The 14,185-nt window shown below is 41.6% G+C and overlaps 1 protein-coding gene across 1 annotated transcript; it reads right to left on the bottom strand.

The window, feature by feature from the left end:
• Positions 1-5,800: 5,800 nt before the first annotated feature.
• dio2 (iodothyronine deiodinase 2) lies at positions 5,801-13,739 on the bottom strand. The gene is made up of 2 exons (XM_085342698.1): positions 13,295-13,739; positions 5,801-8,434 (listed from the first exon to the last, which is right to left on the bottom strand). The coding sequence occupies exons 1-2, from the start codon at positions 13,514-13,516 to the stop codon at positions 7,874-7,876; spliced, it is 783 nt and encodes a 260-aa protein (XP_085198824.1). The 5' UTR covers positions 13,517-13,739; the 3' UTR covers positions 5,801-7,873.
• Between the last annotated feature and the right edge of the window lie 446 nt (positions 13,740-14,185).

Below are 14,185 nucleotides of genomic sequence, written 5' to 3'. Positions count from 1 at the left end.
ACTTTCTTGTTCTGGGTGACAGTACTGATTTGTTTAGTTTCATTTTAAGTTTTTTGGAGAGAACAACATCAGATTTATGACAAAGAGACAACAAAAGAATGGGCCTTCAAAGTTTGGAAAGACAAATTCTGTGGGACCATAAATCATTGCTCAATTGTCCTTTTATGTTTCCATTACCTGTCATTGTCATTAAGTCACCAGGTGCAGTCTTTTTCTTAGAAATCACATTTTTGTCACAATTGTTACTTTTCATAACCTTTTTCCATCAGTTTGATAACAAATAAAACTTTTTTTCTTCAGACGTTATACTGTACTCGTTGGGTAAATATGGTTAGTCTTCACTGTCGTTAGTCTTCACTAAAATACTGTACCGTTTTGACATTTACCACAAATCTCATCACAGAATCAGGCATACTATTTCTTAGAGGAAAACAGTTTAAAAACTATAAAAACTTTTAGCTTTTCTCCTCAAATGAAAGCTGAAGGCTCTGCCTCTACTTTCAAATGTCTTACGAACCACAAGTAAACTGTTCTGTGGGGATAATACAGCACTATTCCTCTTAGACAAGGCCTTGTATGGGTGATGTACACGCTCTCTTTCTAGTCCCTGTCAGGACTCTTGCTGCAGCATTTTGGATCAGCTGAAGGCTTTTCAGGGAGTTTTTAGGACTTCCTGATAATAATGAATTACAGTCGTCCAGTCTGGAAGTAATAAATGCATGAACTAGTTTTTCAGCGTCACTCTGAGACAGGATATTTCTAACTTTAGAGATGTTGCACAAATGGAAGAAAGCAGTCTTACATATTTGTTTAATATGTGCATTGAAGGACATGTCCTGGTCAAAAATGACTCCAAGGTTCCTCACAGTGTTACTGGAGGCCAAGGTAATGCCATCCAGAGTAAGAATCTGGTTAGATACCATATTTCTAAGGTTTTCAGGGCCGAGTACAATAACCTCAGTTTGATCTGAATTAAGAAGCAGAAAGTTAGCGACCATCCAGGTCTTTATGTCTTTAAGACATTCCTGCAGTTTAATTCATTGGTGTGTGTTATCTGGCTTCATGGACAGATAGAGCTGGGTGTCATCTGCATAGCAGTGTAAATGTATGCTATGTCTTCTAATGATACTGCCTAAGGGAAGCATGTATAATGTAAACAGAATTGGTCCTAGCACTGAACCCTGTGGAACTCCATAATTAACCTCAGTGTGTGAAGAGGACTCTCCATTTACATGCACAAACTGGAGTCTATTAGATAGATATGATACAAACCACTGCAGCACAGTACCTGTAATACCTACAGCATGTTCTAATCGCTCTAATAGGATATTATGGTCGACAGTATCGAACGCTGCACTGAGGTCTAGCAGGACAAGCACAGAGATGAGTCCACTGTCAATAAGCATTTAACATTCTTCTGACGAATAGGAAATTAGAACTGAGACTGAGGTTGTGAAAGTGCCTGGCAAAATAAGGAGACAACGCATTTTGAGCATTCTATGTGAATCATCATCTATGTTGTATATTTGTTTTGGTTTTTTGTTTGTTTCATTTCTTTGACACTGAAATTGTCATGACAACAATGCTGAAAGAAGTTACTGGCATCGAAAAACTTTTTTATTCATGTCATTTTTGTCTGTAATTTTCTTTTTTTGACAAGGAATCTATCTTTAATTTTTCTATTAGCTAAAATTAACACCTTCTGGTTACTTCTAAAAAACCCACAGTTTAACTGATCATTAGTGATGACACTAAACCTTTAACTGTATGCTTACCAAATCATTTTTGTAGTTCTCCTCTGAAAAACTTATAATTATCAGTACAGGCCCCAGGAGACCGTGAGACAGGTACACAGTACAATATCCACATGTTGTAGACATATGAGCCTTTGGAAAATTACAACCCAGTAAGTCTCAAGGCGGGCCCGCTAAAGGTGATCAGCCCTCGATGTGCTGACAGATACTCAACTGTGGCTTTAGGTCGAATCATATTCAACTCACAGAAAACTCCATATTTATTATTTCATGGTGTCTTCAGTGTTGCAGGTTAATCACTGTTTTGAGGGTGAAACTTCTTGGAGATATCGTTGGAGAATAGGTCGCTTGTTTTTAACATTTTACCTGTTTAACCTTAACATTGGGTATGCAGTGCAGCATGGGGGCAAAACCCGTCACATTTATTAAGTCCTAACAACTTCTTTGTGAGATTAAGCAGAGTTTTGTGTTCACGCTGTGATCAGTTTTCTGTTACTCCCATCTCACTGCTCTTTGTGGATTCAAGCAAGTGAATTGAACAAGATGTAACCACATGTTACATGAGTTTATGACTGATTTCCGAGAGCATAAAGGTACTACCAGAGGTAACATTTGGATCATCTTGGTCTTTACCTTAAGTATAAATTGATTTCTGTTATCCGTGATGTAACTTAATATTGACCATGAACGCCACAGCCTGCTCCTGCTCCAGTCCCATCACAGTACATCGCTGTGCATTTCACCACAGTAATGCAAACTAACCACTTTAGCTTGCAGTAAATGTCCTGTCCTGTCTTTCTTCATCTCTCACTGTTGCACTTTTTTTTCGAGCAGCATTAAACATTGGCTAACAGATACTTTTTGTGCCAAACTGGCTGCATTTGTTGAGATGTTTGAAAAGTTACATTTGAAATTACCTGACGCTCTAAAAAAATGTTACTCTGCTTATGTTTGCTCTTATTTTGTAGTACTAGCTAAATGCTGAAATACTCCGACTTCAAATTTATTTATATCTGCACCTCAGGGGGAAGAACAAAGGGTGCATTGGACGTGTAAGCTAGCTGTGGGATGTCATTACTTTCTTATTTACAGAGGATGTATCTCAGTGCTATCACTGGAAGGGCTGCTAAGCTGCAGCACATGAAAAATTAATTCAATAGTAGTATGCATTCACCTGCCTATCAGATTTAATTGCTCATTACCTGAATGTGTTGGAAGGCTGTTCCAGATTGTGCCGGTCCACTTTAACCTCTGCTTTTATGGAAATACAACATGCTAACAGTCATATTTTTAAGAAATGCATTCTTCATTATAAGAGAAAGCTAAGGTATTTCTAAATCATTGCTATACTTGAGGCCTTCATCAGCTTCCGTTACTATAAATGAAGAGTCTGAGGTTGAGGTCCAGGGAGGGTACTTGAGAGGGAGAGGACTGTCAGTGCTCACTCTCTACTGCTTATCCAAAGCGTAGTATCTACTGGAGTGAGGTGGATAGCTGCAAGAACAACAAGGACTGGGTCTAGCAGTGAACAGAACTGCCATGGGACAAGGCAGGTAAGTTCTATAGTCAACCAGAGACCAGATGAAAACCAAGCAGAACATATGAAGGCAAACATCAAACAAGAGGAGGCAATTTACCACCATGCTGGAGGAAACAATCCACGGAGAATCACTGCCAGAGCCAGTCCTTAAGACTTGATCGAGCTACAAAGAGTTGGTACAACAAACGTTATCTATCCTCTTTGGCTGAACCAGGACATCATTTTTCAACCAAAATCGCTTCTGATAAAAACTTGGTGGATTTGATGGATTGTACAAAACCACAGTAGGTTGAGATGCTTCTAACGTGCCTGTCAAAGATGGCTTTGTGTCGTGTTCAATAGAATACCAATAGAAATAGCTGCCACAACGACCCAATGAGGAGCAGGTGAGTTAATCAGCTGATTTTTGACAGGTGGGTAACTAATAAGGATGTGGGAACGTTTGTAAACAAACACGTGTGCAACAACACAGACATGAGGGAGAAAAAGCAAGAAAACAAGAGAAGACCCGGGACCATGAAAGCCTGAATCTTAATCTAAAACTATGAGTCGTATACAACCACATTCTTTTAGCAGTGTGCCCATAAATGTGTCCAATATATAAACACAATATGTCCTGTATATAATCAGTATATATTCATTTGGACTTCTATGACATTATATGTAAGCTTCGTCAGAATATTTGGGTCACTATAGATACAATGAAATGAGAAAAGAAAATAAGGAGATGCTACTAAATAATACTGAATAAGTGAAGCTGAACAAACAGGATCATTAATATTTGATTCAACCAGGATGTGCTTTAATAGATGTGAGTGTACACACAGAAGCTCACTGTAAGCAGTTAGTCTTGACTGCAGCTTTTGTCACACGCTGTTCCAACAGCTGTTACAAACTGTTCCAACTTCTGCAATCTGGTAGAAGGTTCCGCATCTTCCGGGCAAGGACAGAGAGACTCAAGAGGAGCTTCTATCCCCAAGCCATCCGTGCCCTAAACACACACACCCGCCCTCTCACATCATCTATAATTGACTGAGACAGGACTCTTCCAGACACTAAACCAAGGCACAATGTACATTTCAATTCCTTTAATTTTAAATATGTTTATATTGTCTATCCTGTAAAATAGTCAGATATCTATTCATATTAATGTACAGAATTCACCTGCTTGCTGCTACTACTGCACATTCACCCAACGTATATACTATATGTATATATACATATCTATATCTATATATATATATATATATATATATATAATGTTTTTCCTCTACACCCCCCCAATTTTTTTGCACATGTCGAGGAGCGTGTCAGGCTACATTTCACTGTGTGTTATACTTGTATAACTATGCATGTGACAAATAAAGAACCTTGACCTTGACCTTGACGCCTAGAGCCCGGTCTTTGAAGTCTTTGACATTTATCCAAACATGCTAACAACATTCTTAAAAGGCCCAAACAATGTGTGCTTGTCAGGTTTGTATGTTCACCACACAAGCTTTAAGTGAATCAAGAGCAGAAACAACCAAACTCCTAATTCTTGACACCTGGCTGTGCTCATCTATAGGTGTAAAACATCCTTTATAAGAAATAAACTTCTGTCAGATGGTGAAATGACAAAGATTAAGAAAATGTTCTTATCAAACAAAAATAAAACAACCAGGTTTGTACATGACCCCACTTGACCTCATGGTGTCAGTGTTGTACCTGACCTACAAAACCAGAACTGCAGTATGTGGTGGAGCAGCTGTTATATGAAAGCATTTCTTATAATTATTACTTTAGGCTGCTGACGACAGCTGTACAAATGAAGCTGTACTTTTGATGTTGAGAGGGACTCATTATCATCAGAAGAGAATATTAGAGGTTGATTTGCACACAGTGTTTTGAAGAACGTGGATCAATGACTTCTCAAGATTGTGCTTTAGTAGATCAGGTGAGTGTCCGCAAGATTTCACCTCATTTTGAAAACCTGCTGCATGTTACCAACATATCACACATCTACTTTTTAGTTTTAGTTAATACGTTTGCTAAGATTCCTCAATAAATTAGGAAATAGAAGTTTGAAAAAAATCCCCTCTGTCTAACAACTTTCTTGGTGTTTGGACTTTTTAAATGGCTCCTGCAGTTATTTATCTGCATGGCCAGCTTCACAGTACGAGTTCATAATTCATATTTATTTTTGGAGAGTAAAAAAAAGTCCCACTGAAAGTAAATAAAACATTATAAAATGTCCTTTCTGGATTTCTGGAAAAGGAGAATTTCGATCCACCCCTGGGACAGACTGGCGACCCGTCCAGGGTGCAGCCTGCCTGGGACATGCTCCCCACCCCCCGACCCTGACGAGGATAAGAGGAAAGTGATGGATGCATCTTCGATCCCTGGATGTAAACTACTCTATTTTTTGAAGTTTTGCAGTAAACACATTATACTGTTTATTTGAAATGCTGAAGCAAAGGACTTTTTTGTGCACTGGGTGCAGAGACAACATATAAAAGAATTCCACACAAACACATTCATGTTTATTTTCCACTTATTTTTCCTTCGACATATAAAAATATACATTACGCTTCAAATAATGGCAAAGTACAGTAAAGAGAATGGAAAATAGAGCTATTGATATCAGTCATTGAGACATTAGCAAAGTGACAATGAAAACAGATGCTTTGGATCTGCGTCACGTTGACCAGGTGCTGCTCTCTATCCAACCAGAGACTGAGCTGTGGACTCTTTCGTCAAAGGTTTTCATTTGCACACCTTTGTCACTGTGACCAGAACAAAGCATCTGTTCGAAGGAGCTTTCATTTGAAAAGAATCACCCGAACAGCTACTGAACTTCCACTGTTCATATTTTGAGAAATATGAATTTAAATCTGAAATTACATCTACATTTAGCTGTTAAATATGCATTTACAAATGAAATCTTCATGAAATGAATTCTTCACAAGACATGAGAGAGAGAGCTGTATGCAGGAGAGATCTGACTCTAAAACAAAACATTTGTGCTAATGTGAAGAAATTGTATTTTATCAATGAATATTTGAAAAGATATTAATTAAAAAACAAAAACAGAGCTCTTCTGTTAGTTAGGGGGTGTACTTTTGACCGAAGGTGCGGATCACTTGATAGTTCATGAACAAAGCTTAGGTGACTGATTTGTTTATAGGCACACACAGCTAAAGGCTCCCAGTGCATCTCCCCTGTTGTCAGAGTAATAGCTGGATAACAGTCATTTTATCCACGTTTGTAATGTGCTCAAAGTCTGATGCATTTCCATTAATACTGCCAGTTATTTATTTAACTTCAAATGAAATGCTCAACCAAAAGTTGATCACCCTTTTAAGCCTTTTCTCAGAGTGTTTAAAGGAAGTGACATAGATGCAACAGCAGGTCTATTAACATCCACAGAGCCACCAATGAGAAGTATGGGGCTAGGGTTAGGTTTACTAGTACCGCTTTATTGAACTGTTCATCTTTATTACATATCTAAATGGATATCTTATAACAAAGAGCCAAAAGCAAAGACTTGGTTTGAAAGGTAATGACTTCCAGTTACATGTGAAATTGTGAATGTTGAGCATGTAGCTAGATGCAACCTAACCTTAACCCACAGCAGTTTACTCGTGGCATAAGAGTTTAACCAAACCATCACTTTACAAGACTTGGCCAAACCATCGAACATTCAGTACACAACATTCGGAAAGATACACGCTTCACTTACTGACAATAAATTTTGCACTTGGTAATACCCATCATCCCCCTGAGCGTCTGCCTAGAGTTTTCCATGCAGTCCAGCCCACGGAACCTCCTGGAAAAAGATCTGGTCATAAAGTCAACAAAAGTGCTTCTTCCTTTGCAAACCATGCAAATCAACTTTAAATGTGATTTTTACAAGGCTCACTTCAGTCTGTGTCTACATGCAAAGTACATGTGCAGTCGTGATCCGATGCTTTGAACAATAATCTGTGTATGTACTTATTCACTGTGCCTACACGTCATATTTTGGATTGCGTTCAGTGCTCATTATCAAATTAGATTTACTAGATTTAATGTGGCTGTTATCTCAAGGTTTTCAAAGCAGTTGACTCACAGTCTTCTAGAGATTCAGTCTCAATAACACATTCATCAGGTGAGATGTAATAACATTTTTACCAAACTAAGAAATACTAAAACTCAGCATCTTTCCTCTCTGTGTGTAGCTGGAATAACGTCATCCCAGCTACTGCTGTTGTTGTTTCACTGCTCTTGTCAGCTGTCTGGGGACGGGAGGGTCGCATGTCTGATCTGCTGACAGTAAGTAATTCGGACAAAATCTGAAATAAATACGCACGTTTATGCACAATATTTGTATGGAAAAGACTTGACTTTAGTTCAGGAGGTAAGGCTTGAGGTGAGGAGGGTGAGGTTGACTTGATTAAGATGCTGGTTGAGTTGTCTCTTGCCTTTGCCCTTTCCCCCCCTTTTTTGGTAAAAGGGACCCTTCGTTACAGCTTTATGGTAAAGAATACCATCACAACACATTCTTACAAAACCAAATAATCTCTGTTTTCAAAATTTTAAAAAGGCACTTTTAATCCTCCTACCGTCTACCATAACTCTGTTCCAGCCACTGGCGCACATCCTTCAGATTGTAAAAAAATGGCCCTTTGCCCCCCAGGTAAGCAATCTTTTTTTGTTGCACTATACACACCCGTTCGTTGGACACACCGTAAGCCACATTAGCATTATTGTCCATGCAGTCAGCAACTAGTTGACACTGCGGCGGCAAAGAAAAGTGCTCAGTGAGTTGACGTGCCGCTCCCATCCTTTCCTCCAGGTTCTGGTGTTTCCGGAAACTGAAGGAGCAAGAACCCATGGGAGGGGCCACCCAGCCATCAGATGGATGAGCCTCATCAATGTACACTAACAGGAAATCAGCCACATCGCTGAAGTCTTCCACTAACTGCCGGAAAGCCGGCAGGTGGCTGATGAAGGGGGGTCAGGTGGCTGAGCCAAAGTTGACCACCAGGGGGCGATCTGATGACTCAAAATCCAGAAGTCTGCACTCACCCCCATTTTGGATTCTGATGGTGCTGCTCCACCGAGGGCCATCAGGTACCTTCACCACTTTGGAATTGGGTGCCTCACAGCCAAGTTTCACCTAAAGAGGTAAAATAGAGACAAACACTTAATGTAGACTGTGTGCACATGAAGAAGAAGGAGAACTGGGATTTGCATTTCTGCTGTTTTGGCATATTGGGCCTGGTGTAGTTTAACTGTTGCTATTGCAAAGCATCTGGCATTGTGCTGGAATTTCAGTATGGGGTTGATTTAGATTTGACAGTATGTTATAATTATGTCTACAACACACACACACACACCCACATACATATACATATATACATATATATATATATATCTGCCTATGATTAGGCATTTCTGCATTGGTATTGAAAATAGGAGGCTGTGATTTAAAACAAGTCAAAGAGTCAACTTTGCACCCACTGGCCTGTAAGAAAGAAAATTACAGAAGTAATTTTGAGTAAATACAACTAAATAAGCTAATATACACAAATAAAGAAAAATGCGGAGTGCCCGGTACGAGTTCCCGGCCCAAGTGGAGGAGTTTAAGTATCTCGGGGTCTTGTTCGCGAGTGATGGGAGAAGGGAGCCGGAGATTGACAGACGGATTGGTGCAGCGGCTGCAGTGATGTGGACGCTGCACCTCTGCTGTGGTGAAGAGAGAGCTGAGTGTAAAAGTGAAGCTCTCAATTTACCGGTCGACCCTCACCTATGGCCACGAGCTGTGGGTAGTGACCGAAAGAACGAGATCGCAAATACAAGCGGCAGAAATGAGCTTCCTCCGAAGGGTGGCTGGCCTCTCCCTTAGAGAGAAGTTCGGCCATCCGGGAGGGGCTCAGAGTAGAGCCGCTGCTGCTCCACATAGAAAGGAGCCAGCTGAGGTGTTCCAGGCATGTCCCACTGGGAGGAGGCCCCGGGGCAGACCCAGGACACGCTGGAGAGATTATATCTCTCGCCTTGGTGTTCCCCCGGATAAGCTGGAGGAGGTGGCTGGGGAGAGGGAGGTCTGGGCCTCTTTGCTTAGGCTGCTGCCCCCGTGACCCGGCCCCAGGTAAGCGGATGAAGATGGATGGATGGATAAAGAAAGATGAATAAATAAACACTTTAAAACTGCTGAGTAAGTGAACAAAGAAAATTAAAATAGGAATTTGGTGATTCCAATTCCATTATTGATATTGCTTATTGATTCTCATTGGCTTTGCTTTGAGAGTTCCTCCCATCTGTCAGTAGCAAATCAACATTCGTGCAGATTAATCGCCTGCTGTGAGCTCATTTCCCCACTTTGTTGTGACCAGTGTTGGGGTTGTAACTCAAAAAAAGTAATGTATTACACAGAACACTTTTCTCAAAATGAATCCAGTATGTCCAGTGTTAAAATTAGTAACTTAGTTACATTACTAGTTACTTCTATCAAAAGTAACTCAGTTACTTCAAGTTACTCGTTACTTTCAAAGTAACTAGTTACTAGGGAAAGGAAAAGATAATGTGCATATTTCCACGAGAGAAGTCCCACGCCTGGACCGTCGTTGACCGCTGCCATGATTCTAGCCTATGTCACAGCGTCATGTGCGCCTTTTACATCCAACACAAAAACTGCAGTCGTGGTGCTTTGATTGTACTCAGAACTCGGAAATTCTGCCTTCTGAATAGGAAGATGTAGGTAACAGCAGACTGCAGGTGAGCTGCATACAGGGCTGGACTGGGACAGAAAATCGTCCCGGGCATTTTGACTAGAGACCGGCCCACCATTATAGGAAAAACCATAAAGCCTTTGAATGAAAATAAACACTGTTGTGACAGTGATGTTCACTGTTCTGATGGTGTATATGCATCAATCTATCAATCGTTTGTTGTAAGATTCAGATAATTATTTATTAAAAGTGAGACATTTTAAATGAGAATAAGAAAGAAAAGTATTTCTTTGTGCCCCCCTCTCCCTGTTAATGCCCTACATGCCCCCCTGGCAAAACTTTGCTAGACCCGCCCCTGCACAGTTACCAGCTGTCAGCTACTTAGAAAAGGATCCTGGTGTTATTTGTCTCTCAGAAGCAGTTCATAACTTCAACTCATCCATGTCACCTAAAAGGTAAACCTGTTTCTCCATCACCTGTTCAGCTCTGATGATCCAGTAAGGACGCCTCGGGTCTCTCCTCCTTCTGCCTCCCCTTTCCCTCATCCACCTGCTGCCTCCACCACTTGCTAATGTTACTGAATCTGTGGAAGCTCCGTGATGCCACCACACGAAGTAACGAGTAACGAGCCTATCTAAATCCCAGTAACAGTTAACGCGTTCCTGATTTTGGCATAATAACTAGTTACTGTGCTCGTTACCACAATAATAACGTAGTTAAGGTAACGCGTTACTTAATAATTAAAGGTGACGATTGTACCGCATTTTGATCCGGGACGTAATCTGCATGAAAACAAGCGCTCACTCTTCCTGCTCAACAAATGACAAGGGCGGAGCCTTATACCACGTGATACAGAAGCTGGCTGCTAAAATTAGCAGGAAAAAAACAACGGAGAGCACGTGAGAGATGACGAAGCTGTAAAGGCCAAGAAAGTGACAGGAGAAAATCAGTCCCCGTCAACCACCCAAACATCAATAACGGGAACCTTATACAGCGCTTCCCTATACCCGTCGACCTCCCGCAGGCACAAAGAAACTACGGAGGCTATTACTTATCACCTGACCAAAGATATGGCTCCATCAACACTGTGCAAAACGAGGGATTTAGGAAAATGATCAACACCCTAGACAAACGCTACACAGTGCCGTCCCGCAACTATTTTTCTATTGTTGCACTACCTGCTCTATACACGCAGCGTCGAGCAACGGTGGAGACGGAATTGTTTTTATGTTCAGTCTCAACTGTTACGAAGTTGATGTGCAGTTAATAAGCGCAATAAATATTTATACTGGAAAAGAAAATCGTGAGAGAATCGTGATCTCAATTCTAAGCCAAAAAATCGTGATTCTCATTTTATGCAAAATCGTGCAGCCCAGTTTGTTATACTGTCATCAAGCTAAAATACATATGTGGACTTTTTTAAGTTGCTTGAAGACGTTTCACCTCTCATCCGAGGAAGCTTCTCTGAAGAGCTCCTTGGACCACGTGCACTATGCCGACCCCGATCCCTGCGTGCTGCACACCACATTCTCTCCAAGTTTGGCCTGTCAGTTTTTACGTAATAACATTGAAAGAAACATGTAGGCAGACAGATAGACAGACTGTGATGTTTACGTACTGGGTTCTTGCTTTGGCACAGGAAAAGTACTTTTTTTGTCTTTACTGCAGGAACGAACCATGCGGCATATCTGCCAAGAACTGCATGGAGGTAAAACAGGCTTCGAGGTCTTATAGTGGGCCTTTGGCAGTTACAAGATGGAAAATGTGGGTACGGAGACAGACCCAAAGTTAATCTCTTGTGACATATTTCCCAGAATGAATACTGCCAATAGGAACTCCTCAATCATGACGTTCAGGCTGGAGCTGTCGTGCTGTGCAGTATCCACATGTACGTTTTATTAATTCCTTATTCGTAAGATTTAAAGGAGATTCCTGAACATTTTACAGTTCACAGAAACGCTGACAGATGCCAGTCAGGCGTAGACTGCGTAATCGTAAACGAAGGCCTGAAAGGAAAACTGCACACAGCCGTGGTACCTGGATGTGCCACAGCTGTGCGGAGGCTTAACAGAACATGTTAATCCCCAGAGATTTGTCAGTGGCTTCTTTTTTAACTAATAGCACAGTGGACGCATAGAGGAACCTGGGTCCTCGCTAAGCCTCTGTCATACTTTACATTACAATAGCACAATAAGTTGTACACTTTGAAAAGTGCACAGTTCATTTCAGATACAACGTTTTTTTGATGTGTGCTAACATGAGAAGGGGCCCCTACATACCCACAGGCCCAGGCTGTTGTGCTAAAAGAGTGGGTCCAAGGCACAAAGCCAAGGGACACACACTATAGTCCGGCTATCACACACACACACACTTGTGTATAGACATATAGACATATACGAATAGTTAATACAGTAACTAATGATTTTCCAGCAGAACTTTTTTGCTAAACCAGTTTTAGACAAGAGCTGTTGTTATAGTGTGAGCTTATTAATAACTGTAATATAAATTAATATGCAGAGAACTTCTTATATAATCAAAGACTCCCACTCTGCGGTTTCTCGTTCCACAGGAGGCACTGGTGAGACACTGGGCACTATGGAGTCCCCCCCAAAAAACAAACAAACAACAAAACAAAACAAAAACACAATTTGTGGGTAAAATATTTGTCTTCTGGTAATTTTGTCTGATCAGAGCAGCTGAACGACAGATGTTGTTTCATTTTGCAGGTTGTGATGTATCCACATATCTCTGTAGTATAAACGCCACAGTATCACCAGGACGTAACAAAATCAGCTTTTTGAAACATTAGCAGCGAATTTGTAGCAGCAGCCTCCTGACAGCAGAAAGTTACACAGCTGTGAGGACGGGGGCCATCTGCTGCACCTCCACATGAACTGCAACCAGTTTCTATCCAACGCGATTAACGTGATAACCTGTATTTGCTCTGATAATACTCGTGTTACACAGTATTGTAGTGATAAAACATTAACTATTTGGTCACGCGATTCTGTAACGCTTCTCGTTCTGGCCAGCCCTTTGTGTAAACTGTATTGTTCCGCGCGCACGCACACACACGCACAGCTCCAAACGCGAAAAACAAGTTCTGCTCCATCTGCGCGAAGACAATGAAAAACCAAGTTTTCCGAGGGCGTGCCGCAAACGTTCGTGCACACGGCCGTGTAGGCAGGTGAGCGAGCAGACGCTAAGAAACACTTCCTGTCTTTTACACCACTTTGGAGTGCACTTGAATGACGTCACTGCATCGAGGCACTCGAAGCACTTAGACCCTACCCAAATAAAAAGTTTACCTGCTTGTAGGCGTCCAGGAGGAAGCTGTTCCAGATGGAGCGCAGTCCCGCCGAGGTCAGCATGCGGCGCCACTCTCCGCAGCCGGCGGACCGAGAGCTGAGCAGCGAAACGACGCGCTTCAGCAGAACCACCGAGTCGTACAGGGCAAGGAAGAGGCAGTTGGAAAAGAAACCGGGTAGTATCTGGAGTGTCACGAGCAGATCCTCGCCCGCCGTTCCCATCTTCCGTTTGTGCGTTTACACGACCGCTGGCCAATTCCTCCACCACAGCTCTTATCTGCTCAGCTCATAGTTTGGGCTCTGTTTCGTGCACTGCGCCAGAGTCGGTGCGCAGAACGAGAAAAGTGTTTGGAATGCGTCTCGCAAAGCGTCTCTGTTCATCAGCTCGACAATCCCTTGGCGCGCTGTCGCTCTTTTTGAAAGAAGGAACATTGTAGTTAATATTAAGCCTCGCGGCTTATCTCTGCGGCAAGATTCTGACGTCAGAAATAGAGCAATCGCTGTCTCCTCCTCCTCCTTCCTCTCCCCCGCAGCTTCGTGCGTAGCGGCTGCACTAAGCTGCAGATCGACGCTTTCACTGTTTTTACCATGTTACATCGACTAAATATGAAATGTTTATACTTTCCATACTCTTCCAGAGTATTCCAGTGATCCAGTTGTGACTATGCTTTAAAGAAGTGGGAACTTTTTTTACTCAATATGTGGGTACTCTGCATTTACTCATTACTTATTATTAATCTCTCTTCTTAATCTGCTGCTCTCTTTTTTGTCTCGTCTTCCTCCAGCCAGTCTGGTTCTGCCAGAGATTTCTTCCTGTCAAAAGGGAGTTTTCCTTCCCACTGTTGCCAAGGGCTTGCTGTCTGTCTGTATTATTGTGGGGTCTTTACCTTA

The sequence above is a fragment of the Diplotaxodon limnothrissa genome, linkage group LG19 (genome assembly GCF_057381915.1).
Source record: "Diplotaxodon limnothrissa isolate DT_005_m linkage group LG19, D_limnothrissa_male_GT1.1, whole genome shotgun sequence".
Lineage (NCBI taxonomy): Eukaryota > Metazoa > Chordata > Actinopteri > Cichliformes > Cichlidae > Diplotaxodon > Diplotaxodon limnothrissa.
Note: the sequence above shows the minus strand (reverse complement) of the source record. Positions and strands in the feature narration are given on the sequence as shown.